General features: G+C 42.1%; 1 protein-coding gene across 1 annotated transcript; it reads left to right on the forward strand.

Moving 5' to 3' along the window:
- The first annotated feature begins 11,686 nt into the window (after positions 1-11,686).
- On the forward strand, positions 11,687-16,076 carry CCR4 (C-C motif chemokine receptor 4). Its single transcript, XM_032183414.1, has 2 exons — positions 11,687-13,249; positions 14,462-16,076. Exon 2 carries the CDS (start codon positions 14,479-14,481, stop codon positions 15,553-15,555), a length of 1,077 nt encoding a protein of 358 aa, XP_032039305.1. The 5' UTR covers positions 11,687-13,249; positions 14,462-14,478; the 3' UTR covers positions 15,556-16,076.
- Positions 16,077-17,153: the final 1,077 nt, after the last annotated feature.

The raw sequence follows: 17,153 nt of genomic DNA on the forward strand, positions 1-17,153 counted from the left end.
AACCATACCCTGTTTATAGCCTGTGTAAGAGCTTACCTAATGTGCTGCAATGTTACAGACTGTACTATTCTAATCTTACAGTATAGGGCAGAAGAGATTATTTGAGTTTTAGTCAGCAATTCTTTCCCTTAATCCTCCTGGATGGCTTTAGTTTATAGGACTTGTGTGACACCCTTGGTTAAAGTGGCTCAGTGGCATTATGTGGAAGTGTGCATGAGATTGGTATTTAGCAAGTTAAAGAACATGACAGGCCTTTTATAGATTAATTTGGGGAACAGTTCGGACTACTGTTGCTTTTCATGTGTTTGGGGTTGATTTACAGGGTCACTCAATGTTGCTCTACTGTGCTGCTGTTGCTAGGAAAATGGAAATGTTCTTAGAGGGTAATGTGTATTATTGCAGTAAGGATCTGCCATCCTCCAAAGACTCCATACATCTTTATTTGGTGTAGTCAGGAGCATGTCCCAAATGCACAGCAACATAGAAATTGACAGACCAAAAATTCTTAACAGGAATATTTTCTTGTTTACTTTCCAGATGCTCCATGCCTACTGTTTTCCAGTTGATATGAAAAAATATCAAACCAGGATTTATACTTTTTGGCATGCATTAATTTTTGTTACATGCCTGTGATAGATCTCTTTATGAACAAGTCTTGTGGGCATAGAAATGTTTTTGCAGAGTTACATTGTTTAGAAGGAGGGAATGTGGTACTGAGATATGCTTACAGTGATAAGAAAGTTTAGCAGGCGACCTTGTAAAATGCAGACAATCAGACTCCTTAGGACAATTAGGTGAAAATCACGGTGTCAAGTCAGATAAGTGAAGAAACATTACCACTTCAAGCAGTAAAAATGTCAAAAGAAATTTGAAATTTAACAGGCCGGCGACTGAAGGCCATGCATTGTTTGTGAAGCATCAGATAGATTGTGAATCTGGATTATCCACTCAGTGGGGAAACGGGAGGGTCCTGCCATCAAAAGGTATATAAACTGTGTTTTGGAACTAGTAGATGCGCTCTCTCCTGCTTGTGGGGCGCCCGCCATTGCAATCGCGAATAAATTACTACTTCACTGAGATCCTCGCCTGAGCCTAAGTTATTGGCTACGGAGTGTTTCTCACAGTCTTAAACTGTATTGCTAGAGAGTTGATACAACAGTCTTTTGAAATAAAATATACCAACTTTGTTGTATGTATGTTTTTCTAAAGCAAATGTAATTTTATGCTAAGAAGTTCTGTGTTGTTTGGTTTTTTTTTGGTGGTAGTTAGAAGTGTAACTTAATGGTGATGTATGTGATCCTCTTGTAATTAACCATCTGATTACTTCAAGAGATATTATTTCTTCTTTTAAATTTCTGCCATAAGCCATGTTAACTGACTTAATAAATACTGTGACTTGTTTTGGGATGATCATGACTCTAAAACAAGATGACAGCTGTTGGCTTGAGGTCTAAAATTGTAGGTAGAAGAGGATCATGCATTTTCTTAAATAAGCAAAATGCACAATGTTTTAAAATGAAACCAGTAATGTGTGCTCAAATTTGGTCTGTTATTTTAGAATGCCTTTCATCTGTGAAATGTGACATCACAGTTCTGAAATTCATTCAGGGATTGATAAAAAAAATATTTTGGTTTATTTTAAACCATCATTGCTGTGATTATGCAGAACAAAACAAAAACAAACAAACAAAAAAAAAAACAATCTAGGCTCAATTCTCCAAGCTTAGATTAGCTCAATTCTGCAGCTATGGTTGCAGGAAGACTGGCCATGCACCTCAAAGAGGGGATTTAGTTGTAGCTGTTTTTGTGGTCCCTCTCCCAGTCAGGGAAACATCACTGTTCGTACAGTATGGAAGGACAAGTCTTTGATATCGCAATGGAACATTGAACTCCATGAAAGAGGAGGCACTACACTTGTGTTGGTACCTGTCCACCATGTGAACTAGGAGGTTGTTCTTTTAGATGGACCCAGCAAATAACATTAATAGATTCTCTGATCTTTGCATCAATATTTAAGTAGCAAGAAAGGTTAAAAAATGGTCCATACCCAGGAATCCTGAAAAAATTGACTAGTGGACAACCCCTGTTCTAGAGGAGTTAGTCTCAGCCTCTCTCTGGAAGAGAGCTACTCAAGTGGTGGGGTTTATTCCAGATGAATGACAGGCTGCACTTCAATAAATACTGTAACACATCTGTATTTGGTAACACTGGTGAAAAAGATGGCCCTGCAAACTGATACTTGTTTGTCCTGCAACAACTACCAGTCAGAGCAGAGATCTGGATTAGAACTTGAAGCCAGAACAAAACCACTCTATGGGTTCCTTTAGCAACTAGTAGCCTGTAAATCAATTAATAAATTATTCAAGAGAATTTGAGAAGTAAGTATGAAAAAGGTCATGGAATACAGGGAAGAGTATTTTTTTCCTTAACTACTTTTTCTTTAGGTAAGAATTTGCAGTGTTATAGAAAAGCTTGTCTGCTAGTGGTTTTACTTAATAAAGAAATTCTGTCAACGGTGCTCTGTTTGAAAGTAGATGAGCACTGGATTCCTCACCCATCATTGCTTTACTTGAGTTGTTTGCTGAGCTACTTTTGAAAGACACATGGGCCACTAGGGGGAGGGATGTCTCTTGGGGTCTTCAAAATGTCTTCCTGTTAATAAAGTGAATTCCAGTGCTGGCTTAGAACAGTCAGGATGAAAACATTATTGTTGAGTAATGCTGTGGAAGATAGAGGGCATAATAAAAACAGCATGTGTTTCTGCAGACAGAGAAGGAAGGTGGTGCCTGTACCTTGTTTCCAAGCAAGGCAGTGCAGAGCCCTTCAGGTTGCCCCCAAACTGAATCCCACAGCATCTGCTGCCTTGTGTTCTGCACTGCATGGGAGCAGCCATGTGTTTTCCAGGCCTTAACTGCTTTTGTTAGTAGTCAGCCTGATATATGGCTGTCTCTGGCAATAACTCTAAAGTACCAGAGTACACTGGTGAGGGCATGTGATACCATCATGCAAAGTAGAACCGCTACTGCGTGTAAGTCACTGTAGTCCTTTAATTACTTGTTGTCTTCCTGATAAAGAGCATGTCCTAACTTCAGGACAATGCCCTCTGAACAGGGAAACTTCTCAATTGTCCACTGTGGAGATTTGTGGGGGATAAGGGGGAGAACTGCAAAACCAGAAATCAGCAAGGACAACATCCATAAACAGCAAACAAGAATCTCAGGACATAAATTTATATGCAAAAGCAGTCTGTTGCTAGCAGCTGCCTATTGCTGGATGAGGCTGCAGGCAGTGGAAATGCAAAGGAAATCTGCTTATCCAGTTAAAGTAGCAATACGACTTAGCTGTCTAAAGGCTCTACAGGCTATTAAGAGAAGGTGATGTGTTGCTTGGAAACTGTTGTGTCTAGACTGTATCCTTGGCTCTGTTTACTCAGTGGATTCCATCTCCCCGCTCATCTAAATTGCAGGAGATGATCTCTAATCTCTGATTAGTTTCCAGTATCTTACAAGCTTTATCTAAGTTGATTTTAGACTGCTAACACTCATTAAGGTATGTTTTCAGGAGGAAGGCACTAAGGATACTTTAAGGGAAGCTTAGGTGAAAAAATTGAATATAAAGAGGCAATGTGTGAATCCTCCCAGTGCATGATTTGTGGGGCTACATTTCTGCAAACCAGCTATAAGGGACATTTCCTGCTCAGAGAAGTACTTGTGTTTATTTCAGTGCCCTAGATCATCCCCTAAGCAGCACTTTCTTACAGGTCAAAATCACAGAATTGAAAGGGTTGGAAGAGACCTCGAAAGATCTTTGGGTCCAACCCCCCTGCCAAAGCAAGTTCCTTAGAGCAGGCTGCACAGGTAGGCGTCCAGATGGGCCTTGAATATCTCCAGAGAAGGAGACTCCACAACCTCCCTGGGCAGCCTGTTCCAGTGCTCCGTCACCCTCACCATGAAGAAGTTCTTTCGCATGTCAGTGCGGAACTTCCTGTGACCCATTTTGTGGCCATTGCCCCTTGTCCTGTCCCCACAAACCACTGAAAAAAGGTTGGCCAAATCCCTCAGTCCCCCACACCTCAGGTATTTATACACATTGATGAGATCCCCTCTCAGTCTTCTTTTCTCAAGGCTGAACAGAGCCTGGTTTCTCAGCCTTTTCTTATAAGGAAGATGCTCCAGGCCCCGTACCATCTTTGTGGCCCTCCACTGGACTCTTTCCAGGAGATCCCTGTCTTTTTTGTACTGGGGAGCCCAGAACTGGACACAGTACTCCAGGTGAGGCCTGACCTGGGCAGAGTAGAGGGGGAGGATTGCCTCCCTTGACCTGCTGGCCACACTCCTTTTAATGCACACCAGGATCCCATTGGCTGCCTTGGCCACCAGGGCACAGTGCTGGCTCATGGTCACCCTGTCACCCACCAGGACCCTCCAGGTCCTTCTCCTCAGAACTCTCCAGCAGGTCGTCCCCCAGCCTGTACTGATACATGTGGTTGTTCCTTCCCAGGTACAGGACTCTACTCCTGCTCTTATTAAACCTCATTTGGTTTCTTCCTGCCCATCTCTCCAGCCGGTCCAGGTCTCGCTGAATGGCAGCACAGCCTTCTGGCGTGTCAGCCACTCCTCCCAGCTTTGTGTCATTGGCATACTTGCTGAGGGCAGACACTATTCCCTCATCAAGGTCGTTGATGAAGATGTCAAACAAGACTGGACCCAGCACCAACCCCTGGGGAACACCGCTAGTCACATATTCCTTCCTCATCACCTGACCCTCCTTCCAGCAGCCATACACTTCCTTTTTCCATCTAAGCTCCAGTAGAAGATCCCTGGTCAGCCAGGACGGCCTTCTGCCCCACCTGCCTGACTTCCCGTATTTTGGAATAGCCCAATCTTGTGCTTTTAGGAGGCAGTGCTAGGAGGCAGTGCTTAGAGACTGACCAGCACTGATGGATGCCAGTGCCTTCAAAAGCAGTTTCCCAGGGCACCTTGCTGACTAGTTCCCTGAGCAGCCTGAAGTCTGCTTTTCCCATATCCAGGGCTGAAGTTTTGGTGGCAGTTTTCCTTCTGTCACCATAAATTCTAAACTCAACCACTTCATGGTCACTATGACAGAGACGGACGCCAATTGCCACGTCTCCCACAAGACCCTCTCTGTTTTCCAGCAGCAGTTCTGGGAGGGCACTTTTCCTAGTTGGCTCCCTCAGTACCTGCACCAAGAAGTTATCATCTAGGTGCTTTATGAACCTCCTGGACTTGCTCGTGTTGGCCATGTGGTGATCCCAGTTGATGTCTGGCAAGCTGAAATCTCCCATAAGGACTGGGGGAGTTGATCTTGAGGCATCTCTTAGTTCTGCAAAGAATAATTCATCGGTGTTGTCATCCTGGCTGGGTGGTCTGTAATAGATTCCCACAACAACATCCCCTGTATTTGTTCGTCCCTTAATCCTTACCCAGAGGCTCTCAACTTTGCCATCCCCAACTTGAAGTTCCATGCAGTCCAGCCCATGCTTCACATACATCACCACCCCGCCACCTCGCCTACCCTGCCTGTCCCTCCTGAAGAGCCTGTAACCATCTATTGCAGCACACCAGCCACAGGACTCATCCCACCAGATTTTGCTTATGCCGATGATGTCGTAGCTGTGGGACTGGGCCAAGACTTCTAGCTTGTCCATGTTATTCCTCATACTGCGTGCGTTTGTGTAGAAGCACTTCAAATGCGCTTCCCTACACACAGCACCTTGTGGAGCCAACTGAAGGACCTCACTGGCACACAGTCCCTCTGATTCTAGCACACCATCCCTTAGCTCATCACCGGCATGCCTCATCTTATCCCCTTCTCCTTTCGACTCTAGTTTAAAGCCCTGTCTATCAGCCCTGACAACTCCTGAGCAAAAATCCTTACCCCTCTCTGAGAGGTGCATCCCATCTGGTGCCAGCAGGCCCGGTGTCACGTAGACCTTCCCATGATCTTCTCCGCAGCAGGAGGCACCTGTGCTGCAGCAGGCTCCTGAGTCTGTCTCAGAGAGGGCAGAGTACACCTCCACCAGTCAATTTCCCTCTCTGACTCCCTGATGCTCCTGAGCCTGCTCACCCCCTCCTGAAGGTCCACAACCTAGCTGAGCAGCTCTTCGAGCTGGGCACACCTCCCACAGGCCTACCCCTTGCTGCTGCTGTCGGATACGGACAGGAGACTCAGGCACACCCTGCAACCCAAGACCTGGACGGTGCTGTGTTTCCCGGAGCCCTCCATCTGAGCAGCCACATTGGTGACTGTGGCTGGAGAGGCCGCAAGAGATACGGAGGCCATGGTTTTCTGCCTGGTTGATACCATGGCCAGGTTTCTCGCAAGCAGGCTACCAGTACCAGTACCGAAGGCAGAGACCGTTGCAGAGGAGCGGCGAGCAGACAGAGGAGTTGCCCTGTCTGCTCGCCCTACCTGCGCGAACCGCCGCGCCCCGCCCTGTTTGCATTCCCTGTTCGCCCCGCTCCCCAGGGGCAGCTTTTGAATGGCCGGGGAGGGGGCGCTGCTGGCTCCACCCGCACTTCATCAGCCTCCCTCGCGAGGGCTGCCGGGCCCTGGCGGCTCCCTCGGCTGCCTCGAGTGTCCTCGATGCCGAAAAAAAGCCTTGCCCGCCTCGATCTCCCGCTCCGCTGCAGCACGAGTCTGCCCGGAGCTGATCGCCTCGGCAAGTGGCCAAGAAGTTTGCTATTATCCCATAAATGCTACGTTAAAATTAAACCAGGAGCACCGTAACACAAAGAAACGGTTTGAAATGGCCATGATTGGCAGGGAGGACAAGGACAAAGCTGATGAGAAGAACAGTAGATGGCGCCACAGCTCTGCTGATGAGAGTTTCCCCAAGAGTCAGGGATGTGCTGCTATTTCTATGTGCAGTTCCCTATGCTAGTGACTTTACAAGAACAATTCCTTGCATAAAAGAATTGCTTGAAGCCCTGAGATGCAGCTTCAGCTATTTTTCAGGGCTCCAATCAAGTAGGAACAAACCAGAAATAAATGGCACCTGGAGCAGATTGCTACTACACCTTTGTCCACATCCCTTTGCCATTCCTTTTTCCCAGGGCAATTTCTGAGCAAGGTAAACCTCGCCTGAGTGAAGATCACTTGGAAATTGGGAGCATTTCCCACTGGAAGGGCCTCAAGTGATGTTGCTGATGGCCTAAAACACTCTTGGATGGGGACTGGGGTAAGCGCATGCAGGAATTTAGGGGCATCTCACTGGACGACTTCACTAGGGACTTCATCCTCATGGATGAAGTACCTTCTCCAACACAATTTCTTTGCCCTAGTGGAAAGGCACTTGAGGAGGCTTAAAGCTGGGTTAGTATGTTATGCACCACAGAAGTATCAGAACTGACTAAAATTTGACAGGCACATGTCAACCAGCAGCTCCAGAGACCCTTTCCAGTAAGTCTTTGCTTTATTCTAGTCCTTCTTCCCCTTGGGATCCTTTGTTAGGAAATAGACAGCAGTCATATGATTTTTCTGAAGGGAGCCCTCATTTGAATCATTAAGGATCATCATTACTTGGTCTGTTTTTTGGTTCCTTATTGATCCCACTGACAGTCCCCACTTTCCAGAGCCTTGTGGTAGCTCACATATCAGGAGGCCACAATGCAAGAGAAGGACAAATTACAAGCTACAATAAAGACAACAATCAACACACAGGCTAGAGTTTACAGATCTAGACAGATTAAAAAAAAAAAAAAAAAAAAAAAAAAAGCAACTGGAAGCAGTGGCATACACTTTTTTTACACAAGGCTAAAGGAGTGAAGTATCTGCAGAGTCACCTTAAGTTCTCACTATCCCTGTATTCACCCTTGCTCTCCCTGTGGGAAGGACCCTCTGCCTTGAGCTTGCTCCACTATTTCTTCTGCCCATCTCTATCATCAATGCATTCTTTTAATTTCCACCACAGGTGGCATAATCAAACTCCATCAGACTTAAAAGCCATTCATGATCAATTAGGACACCACACTCTAGCAACTAGAGTCAGTGATGAACAAGTACAGAGCAGGAAAAATATATTTATGAAAAGTAAGGAAGTCACTAGGTCCTGCTGGTGGAAGAAATGTCAATTTTTCCATTTGTTTTTGTTTTATTTGTCTGTTCTTATTGAGAAAATAAGAACCTATGGATGTTAAATTAACTACAAATGTTTCACCAAGTTCATGAAAAGCATAGGAATATCTTGTTAATCACAAAGATGAGCGATAAGTTCCAGTGAAAACCAGTAACAGTTGTTCAGCCCTACTTTTTGTTCCTATCAGTTTTATTTCTGCACCCTGAGAGGTTTTGCCTGCTATTAAAAAGTGAACTGAATATTACTTAAGTTCTCTATACTGCTTGTCTTGAAGAGAACTAGCAGTGAAACAACTTTCACCTGGCAATGGCAGAGTGCCTGGGTCTTATAAACATAGAAAGGAGATTACTGTAGCAACTGTGCAAGTATTGCTTTAGTCCTGATCCTATGCAAGTACTTTGTATTTTGTAACTAGCTTCTGTTGTAAGTACTGCCCAAGGACATGGCAGGAAGGAGTGTGAAGGTATCTGTTGTGTAGATGTTTAGAGCAGTTTGTTAATAAGCTTTTGAAGACTACCAACAACTACAGTATTTGAGTCTTGGAGGCACTACCACACAGCAAACAGAAAACTGACTTTTTGCCAAAATGCCATAATTCCTTCGTATCTAAACTCATTATAATGAACATTAAAGAAACTGGCCTGGGGAAACCTCTGCTATTCATTGCTGCCTTGTCTTTAATTATGTGTTTATTTATTGGTGGGGAGCAGCCTTTAACTGAAACACCATGGCAATGTCTGGGAAAAAAATATATATATCTCAGGTATCAACTATTCCTCAGACTTGGAAACAGTGCAAATATGTCATCTTCCTGTAGAAATAGCTTGGGAACATTTCTTTGATCACTGAACAAGACAAAGAAAGATCCTTATGTTATCATTTCACTTTTAAAAATGCAACTCTTGCTTTGCCTTAGTGATTTTTATTTTAAGTAAAATTCAGCATACACAATGGTTGTTTCTGTAATGCTTAAGGTTTAAAATTTCAGGTTTTTTTTGTGAGGAGTTCTGAATATAGCAGCTTTGCTATCACAGAACAGGGAAAGAAAGCAAATTAGGTTGAAAGCAAATTTGTTGAAAACAAATTTGATTGTTTCCAAACACTGGATACAAACAGTGGAATAAATAGGACAAGACCACGGGGGGGGAATAAAGAATGTAGGGAAATGCAACTTACTACCATTACGCAAATAAAATAGTCATGACCATCTAAGACCTAAATCTTCTGTTTCCTAAAACTTCTTCAGCACAAGCAGCTGTCTTAGCCAAAGGGAATTCATCTGTTCAAAACATTTGAGATAAATTATGAACAAACCACCTGGGAAAAGAATATAGATGATGGATGTCTCTAGAACTAAGAAATTATTTCATTTTCTGCATCTAATTCTCTTATCAGATTGCTTCAGTTTTAATCAGGCACAGTAAGTTCAGAATAAACTGAAAATCACTAGGCAGATAACTGCACAATGAATAGGTGACACAAGCTTTTTGCTAACAAGAATGGATTGGCACTATAGATACGCAAACTGTGATTCAAATTCACCTGAATTGCAAGGGCATGGCCCAAGGCCTGACCAGGCAAGAAGGGGTTGGCCAGCTGATGGAGAGGACTGTTTGCTGAGAAAGGTACCTGCTTGTGCACTGTGGCAGCCTGGATCAAAAGACTGATCTATCTTTAGTTTATCTTTAGTCACAGTCATATGCCTCTTTCCTGAGACAACCTCTTCTCTAACACACACTTCTATGATTCATGTACCATGGCCAATACAGATAACATAGGGAATAGATGGTGCTTTGTTGTATCAGTGGTGAGTGCCTCATAGTAGCAGCATCTAGCTCACAGATTAGACTCACAGATCTATCTCCAGTCCTTCCATTGGCGAGACTTGTGTGCAACCTGCAAGATGGCAAGTTAAAAATAAGACTTTCCATAAAAGCAGGGAGTGGCTGAAATCATCTTTTGGCAAGAAGCAGGGTTTTTACTGTTTGGGTTGTTCTGCTTTTAGTTTTTATTAAGTTCCCCTCTTTTGGTTCTAATTTGTGCCCTTATAAAGGACTAGCCACCTCTTAGTCAGGCTAATCAGATTTGGTCCACATCTCTGTGCTCTTGTGATTTTTTTGGCCAGCGCCACATACCTGATACCACCTAGTAAAGAGGTAAGACCTCTTATTTCTTCTCCCCCTTTCCTTCCAACCTGTTGGTTTACAGCAACATCCTCTGCATCTCTGAGATCCCTTCCCCCTTTCCTCTTAAGCTCATGGTCTTCTGCCATCCCTTTTTTTTATTTTTTGCCAGGCTCTTCTGTGAAAAAAAAGACATCCTGCCAAATTGGCAGGGAACCTCAGAGCTCCCCATCTATGGATTAGTTATATTTAAGACTTTTCATGCTCCTCTCTCTCCAAGATGCTGAAGACCCTTCACTCAAAACACATTTCATTCATTTTCTGCATCATTTCATTTGATCAGAGATTTCTTCCCTTTTCTTCATATTTTCTACAGTTTTACTAGTAAGTTCTCAAAGGAACTTTTTTCATCAACAGAGCATCAGGTATTTCAGGGTACAATTTCATCCTTTTAATTTTCATGAACTGGCAGATGTTTTTTTTAGCTTCATTACCTAGAGTTCACAAATCCTAAGTAGACACAACCTCTCTTCTCTTTTTGTGGCTATGCGTTCCTTTTTCTGAAGTCACACTTTCTAAAAAATCTCCTTACAAAGACAGCCCTTCCCATTTGCTGAGGGAACATGAAGTGCACTGATATGGTATGCTTCTGCAACATTACTGATGCTTTCAAGACACTGCGATCCAGCCATACCTCCCCACCCCACCAGAGCAACAGAAGTGTGCTCTGACAAGGAGCCTTTGCTGCCCAGTGCCTCTGGTGGTGGTGTCCCAGCTTCCCATCCATGACAGGTACAGAAAGATGCATTCAGCTGGTTCAGAAGCATTTGCTACTTGAAAGTCTTTCGGCCAAGGGAGGGCTGGGGTAAAAGTAGTATGCTAGATAGGTCCTTTCTTCTGTCCAGTGCTATATGAATTATGCTAAATTTGCACTGATAAGACTGCAGACTTGGTCTCTGCTAACATTACAATTGAAAGATCAGAAGCATATCTGATATGTGGCATGAACACTAAGGACAGGCAGACAGACCTCAGAAGGCTGCTAGTGATAGGAAATCATCCCATTCAGTTCTATTCACTGCTTCATCTGGACACAAGGAAAATCAGCACCGATGAAATTCAAAGGAGATGACCAGACTGTTGGAGTAGAAAATAATGACTAGGACAAGACAGGCATATAGACGAGTGGTGGTTATTGAGGCAAAAGCATTGCAGCTAAAACTAAGGAAGGGCGATACCTACAGAGCAATGAGGTGTTTTTTCCTGAAAAGCATATGCTTAAAAGGAGGTTTCATGTCACTGTTACTGCGGACAAATGGCTTAACTTATGCCCCTTGTGTAACAACATGTCAAAGAGATTAATGAGGCCCTGCAGGGACAAAAGAGCAGCAAGAGGAACAGCTTCTAGTTTCTGTGAACAGAGCTGATGAAACTGGTGTCATAGTGTTGCCTGCTCATCTGATGTCCACATCTTTAAAGAACTGTCAGCAAACTGAAGAGAAGACATACATGATCTGCAGAGCAATAACCTGGTGATCTCACAATGACCTATTTAAAACTCTCCACAAATGCATTCTTGAAAGATGACTGAGAAGCTACTTCCCATATGAGTTTTTTATTCTGGCGAACAAGAAACCAGTAGATCCCACAGTTCACATTGTCTTCACATCAAGCTTTTCTGGAGGAAACAATTCAGCCAAATACAAGCTAGTGGGCAGAGTAACAATGTCAGAGGCATATAGGATAGCAGCAAATAGCAAAACTGAGCATAAAGCTATATCTGTGTTCAGAATGACACAGGAGATTGATCTAGAAGATATATCTTATCTCCTGTTTAGGATCTATTATTTTCCCTCCCTCCTACTCATCTCCTGTATTTTTCTTGTTTGTACTTCTCAAAGTGACTCTTCAGTTTCTCCTGCTAACAAGCAAGCAGCCTCCCCTGTCAAGAAATGGTTTTTACTTCTGCTTGGCCAGCCTCTTTTAGGACACAGGGGAGAGCAGCATTTGCCAGCTGCAAGCATAGCTGTTCTGCCAGAGGGATTCAAAACCATCCCATTTGACCAGCACGTCCTCTGTGATCATCCCCCTTCCCTGGTTCCCCAGAAAGAGAGACAGGTCTCAGCATCTTCTCAGGAGAAATTTGTAGAAACTGATAGGCTTCCTGCTGTGATAAAAACCATGAGGAAACCCCCAGCCCTTACACCACACACACCCTACATCTTACACATCCGACATCCTACATCTTATTTGATAGTTTTTGAGAGTTTAACCATTAGCACCATTTGCATCAGGTCTTTAGTAGTTTTGCCATATATAAAACCATATATAAAATGGGAGACATCAAGCAAAAAGGCATTGTGAATTTGCATGCCCTCATTTCTTTTCTTAGCAAGATAAGCAGGGGTTAGGAAAATCAAAAAATAAATAAAAGGAGAGTTCCCTACACTAAATCTATACAGCTCTTTATTACCACAGTTACATGGTATAACTGGCAAAATCAGTTATCCCACATAGAGGGACTAGAAACACACCTTCCACACACCCATCAAGTGCATCCCTCTTCCCTGCTCACTGCAGATGATCCTTTAATTATTTTTTCTGAGTTTGAGATGCGTTTTACAACCCATGAGAAAGAGCAGTTTCTGTTGAATGAGAGCTACTTATTGACATCTGCTTTTAACAATTTTGGGTAAGATGAAGGGGCTTTAACTCAGCAATCAGGCTCTCACTGGGAACTTTGTATTTCCCTACGCACCATAAGACACTTTTAATTTCTTTTCTACATTTAAAGGAACTTTTCTGGTAAGCACTAAGGAGAGAAACACTTGTGATACGATCTGTAAGGAAGTACACAGCTTCCGTTGACAGACACAGCTACCTTGTGACATCTGCTTTTTGCAGCTGCTGGGTATCGCAGTGTAGGCAGCATCTCACTGACGGAGTTACCTGGCCACAAGCAAGTGATTCCACTCCACTAGAACCAAGACTCTTCCTCACATCATTTGAGAAGAAAAGGAGAGAAAAGGTAACATTTATAAAATTTAGTTTTAGAAAGAGTTGTCTATGTTATATGCTCATCACGTATGTGACTGTAATGCTTTTTCATTTATCTTTTGCTGCCACTCAGGTCATTTTTACAGCAATTTTCAGAAATTCTGAATCAACAGGATTAATAATCAGGATTGAGTGTCTGTGCGTTATTTGAGTATTTGTTTTCAGTTTTAAATGCTCAAGTAGAATAGCCATGTGGAATGTAGATTAGAGATTAGATGCAGGTGCGACTAGGTGCTAGTGTTGCAGAGCTGTCATCTCTAGGACATTGGTGTTGAACAGTTCTGTCCGTGTGACTCGTAATTCAGATTAAATTCCTCTTTGTGTATAACAGAACAGAACTGTAGACAGGGAAGTTGTGACTGAGATTACACACAGTAGGGTTCAGGTTAACGATAGTCAATACTTGCTGCATTGTAGTAGCACTATAGTCTGAAGATAAATAGAGCAATGATACTCACTTTTCCTCTACTTCCCATTCATAAAAATAAAGACAAAGGGGAAAGACATAACAGAAGCTTGCAAAAATTCTAGTAAATTAGGCTTAGAAACGACACTTGCTGTGATGTGAAAAACATATAATACATCAACAGTGTATTTGTATTGCATCCATTATGTGATCTGGTCAACCTCAAAGTAACATCACTTAAAACTCTTTATCTATTAGAAAAGAACATACATATAATGACAAATTCATGTTATTCACTTTACCACTGAAGACAGCACTTACTGAAAATTGATGTCACCTTTCACTGTCTTCTTTCAGTGATGTTTGCCTGAGTGAAAAGATGGGTAAAATCCTGAACTCCTATGAACAGTGGCTTCACTTTTTACTTCACACCACACAGGATTATCCCTCTCTGATTTGAGATATATAGTCTGTTATCTTTCATCCCTATTTGCTTTCCTCTCTGCAGTTTGAATAGTGTTCAGTCTGACACATCTGATTTGCACCATGTTGGAAGGACTGAGCACATGCATGCCAAGGACAGTACTTTACAAGTGTGCATATAAGCACCCCATATTATTTGAATATTGTTTGATACTCTGTAATGAGAAGTGCATTGGAACTGCAAGTCAGTCTTTGTGTGTTGCAGTCTTTCCAACATGATTCAGGCTTGTGGAGTAACCACATGGTCATCATGAAGAGAAAGTCACTGACATTTTTATATTCTTTCATTCTCAGGAATCTGGGAAAAAAATATGAGTTCTTCAAGTACAGAGTCCTTTGAAGTTGACACCTCAACCTTATATGACTATTACGATAATTATAATGATGCCCCAAAACCATGCAGTAAGGAAAGTGTCAAGAGGTTTGCAGCCTCCTTCCTACCTGTTCTATATACCCTAGTATTCCTGGTTGGGCTAATGGGAAACATTCTGGTCATAGTGGTCCTCTTCAAATACAAGAGACTGAAGAGCATGACTGATGTGTACCTGCTAAATCTCGCCGTCTCAGATTTGCTCTTTGTTTTTTCCCTGCCGTTCTGGTCTTATTTTGCGATAGACCAATGGGTTTTTGGAACTCCCTGGTGTAAAATCATTTCATGGATCTATCTGGTTGGGTTTTACAGTGGGATATTTTTTATTATGCTTATGAGCATAGACAGATACCTGGCAATTGTTCGTGCAGTATTTTCCTTGAAAGCAAGAACTACTTTCCATGGCCTGATTACCAGTGTTATTGTGTGGCTGGTGGCTCTTTCAGCCTCAGTTCCAGAACTTGTATTTAGAGAATCTTTCCATGAGCAAAATTATACTACCTGCAAGCACAGATATCCAGGAAATTTTACAACATGGAAACTCTTTTCCACTTTGGAAATCAATGTTTTAGGGCTTCTAATCCCTTTCATAGTTATGGCATTTTGCTACTCCATGATCATCAAAACATTAGTCCACTGTAGAAATGAGAAAAAGAATAAGGCTGTGAGGATGATCTTTGCTGTCATGATCGTATTTTTCTTCTTCTGGACTCCTTACAATATTGTAATTTTCTTACAATTCCTGGAACTTATTGGAGTCATTAGAGACTGTCAAGCAAGCAGGAATCTAGACTATGCATTCCAGATAACGGAAATCTTCGGCCTTTTTCACTGTTGCCTCAACCCAGTCATCTATTTCCTCATGGGAGAAAAATTTAAGAAGTACCTGAAGATGCTCTTTAAGAACTGGTGGTTGCCTGGAGATATTTGCAAGTGGTGTGGACTTCACATCAGTTACCACACCGAGTCTACCAGTTCATTCCACACACAATCTACTGGGGATCAAGATGCGCTTTAATGCATTTCAGACCAACTGTTGAACTCACCAGAAAGTAAACTGACAAAAACAGGAACTTTGAAAAGCTAAGCAAATGCACAAGCATTTAATAAGCTAGTGCCTGATAATAAACTTACTTGAGCTTTGATTTCTGCCTCTTAGATTTTCTGAATATTATGACAGAAGCTGTCCTAGATATGAAACCTAGGAGATGGACATGCAAGTTTTACCTGATGCGATTATAAATCACTGCTCAGATTTCACAGCAGCCTCGGCTCAGTGCAAGTACTGTGCTCTGCTTCTTGCTTTTCACCAGCATCAAGACAGAGGTTGGCCTGCATGGAGGGGTGAAGGAGAGAATTCCTCATCATCAGGAAGCGCACTTGGAAAATATCTTTGAAGGATAAGGACAGTTATTACCATATTTTTTACTCTACCACTGATCTGTGTAGGACTTGTTTGGTCAGACTCTTAGTGGCCACTGTTATACATTTCATCCCAGGGAGAGGATACACCTTCTGCCATTTAAAAAAAAAAAAAAAGGACACAAAATGCACTATTTCTGTGCACAAAGAAAGGAAGCCAATGCATTACACTGTGCTATAAATATAGCTATGTTTTCTCTCAGGTATCCGAGTTCTATATATACCTACATTTAGCTGTATATATATAGGTATTTTGAATTACTTTATCACCATACTTCAGGATGGCAATTCTTATTTTTTTTATTAACATTAAAAATGTTCAGATTTTTTTTTGAATAAAAGTGTGTTTTTTTTAATTTGTTTTTCAGCATGTGTGAGTATATTTGAAATATCTTGATTATAAGTATCTTTTTAAGTGAATGTTCTTCATTCCAAAAATACCTACCTCCAAGACACAATTTTCATTCACTGTGTATGTATCTGGCAAAACAAAATAAAGAGAGGCAGTGTAGGAAAAGTCTGCCATAATTTATGGTCTGTCAGGTTTCCCATAAAAACATCTGCCATAAAAAAAATAAATTATGTGAGGATATAATTTAACCACACAGAGAACTGTAGCATTTGGTAACAGAGCAGAAGGCAAAGAGTGCGATACACCAGTAGCCGCTCACAGATGTACATGATACTAATCAGATTGGTAACAGGAAGGAAACTCACACAGCATTTAGATTTTGGCACAAAATTTTATTTATTTAATTTTTTTTCAAAAGCAAAAATCAGTATTGTGGTAGTAGAAAAAGTAAGAGTTGAAAAACCTACACTGGAAAATATTTCTGATGCATCTTCTTTGCTAAGCAACAACTATTCAAAGACTTGTGTCTTGGTAAGGCCATCAATAACAACACACCCACCCAGCATTCAGATATGGCTACAAATAGCAGACAAAACATTAAAATACATGAGCAAAGAGCTGTAGAAGAAATGTAAAAATATTATAGTGCCTCTGTCCTGATCACCCTAAATTAGAAACATAAATGCAAGTTTACCTTCATGGGAACTCTCTCAGGATACAATAGACAGACTGAAAATAAAAACCAGCACTCTTAAATACTCCTGCACGCACATATCTTTCATAATTCATTTTGGGAATGAGATACCATCAGCAGCTCACTGATGCTGACAGCTCCAAGCAAG

The sequence above is a fragment of the Aythya fuligula genome, chromosome 2 (assembly GCF_009819795.1).
Source record: "Aythya fuligula isolate bAytFul2 chromosome 2, bAytFul2.pri, whole genome shotgun sequence".
NCBI lineage: Eukaryota > Metazoa > Chordata > Aves > Anseriformes > Anatidae > Aythya > Aythya fuligula.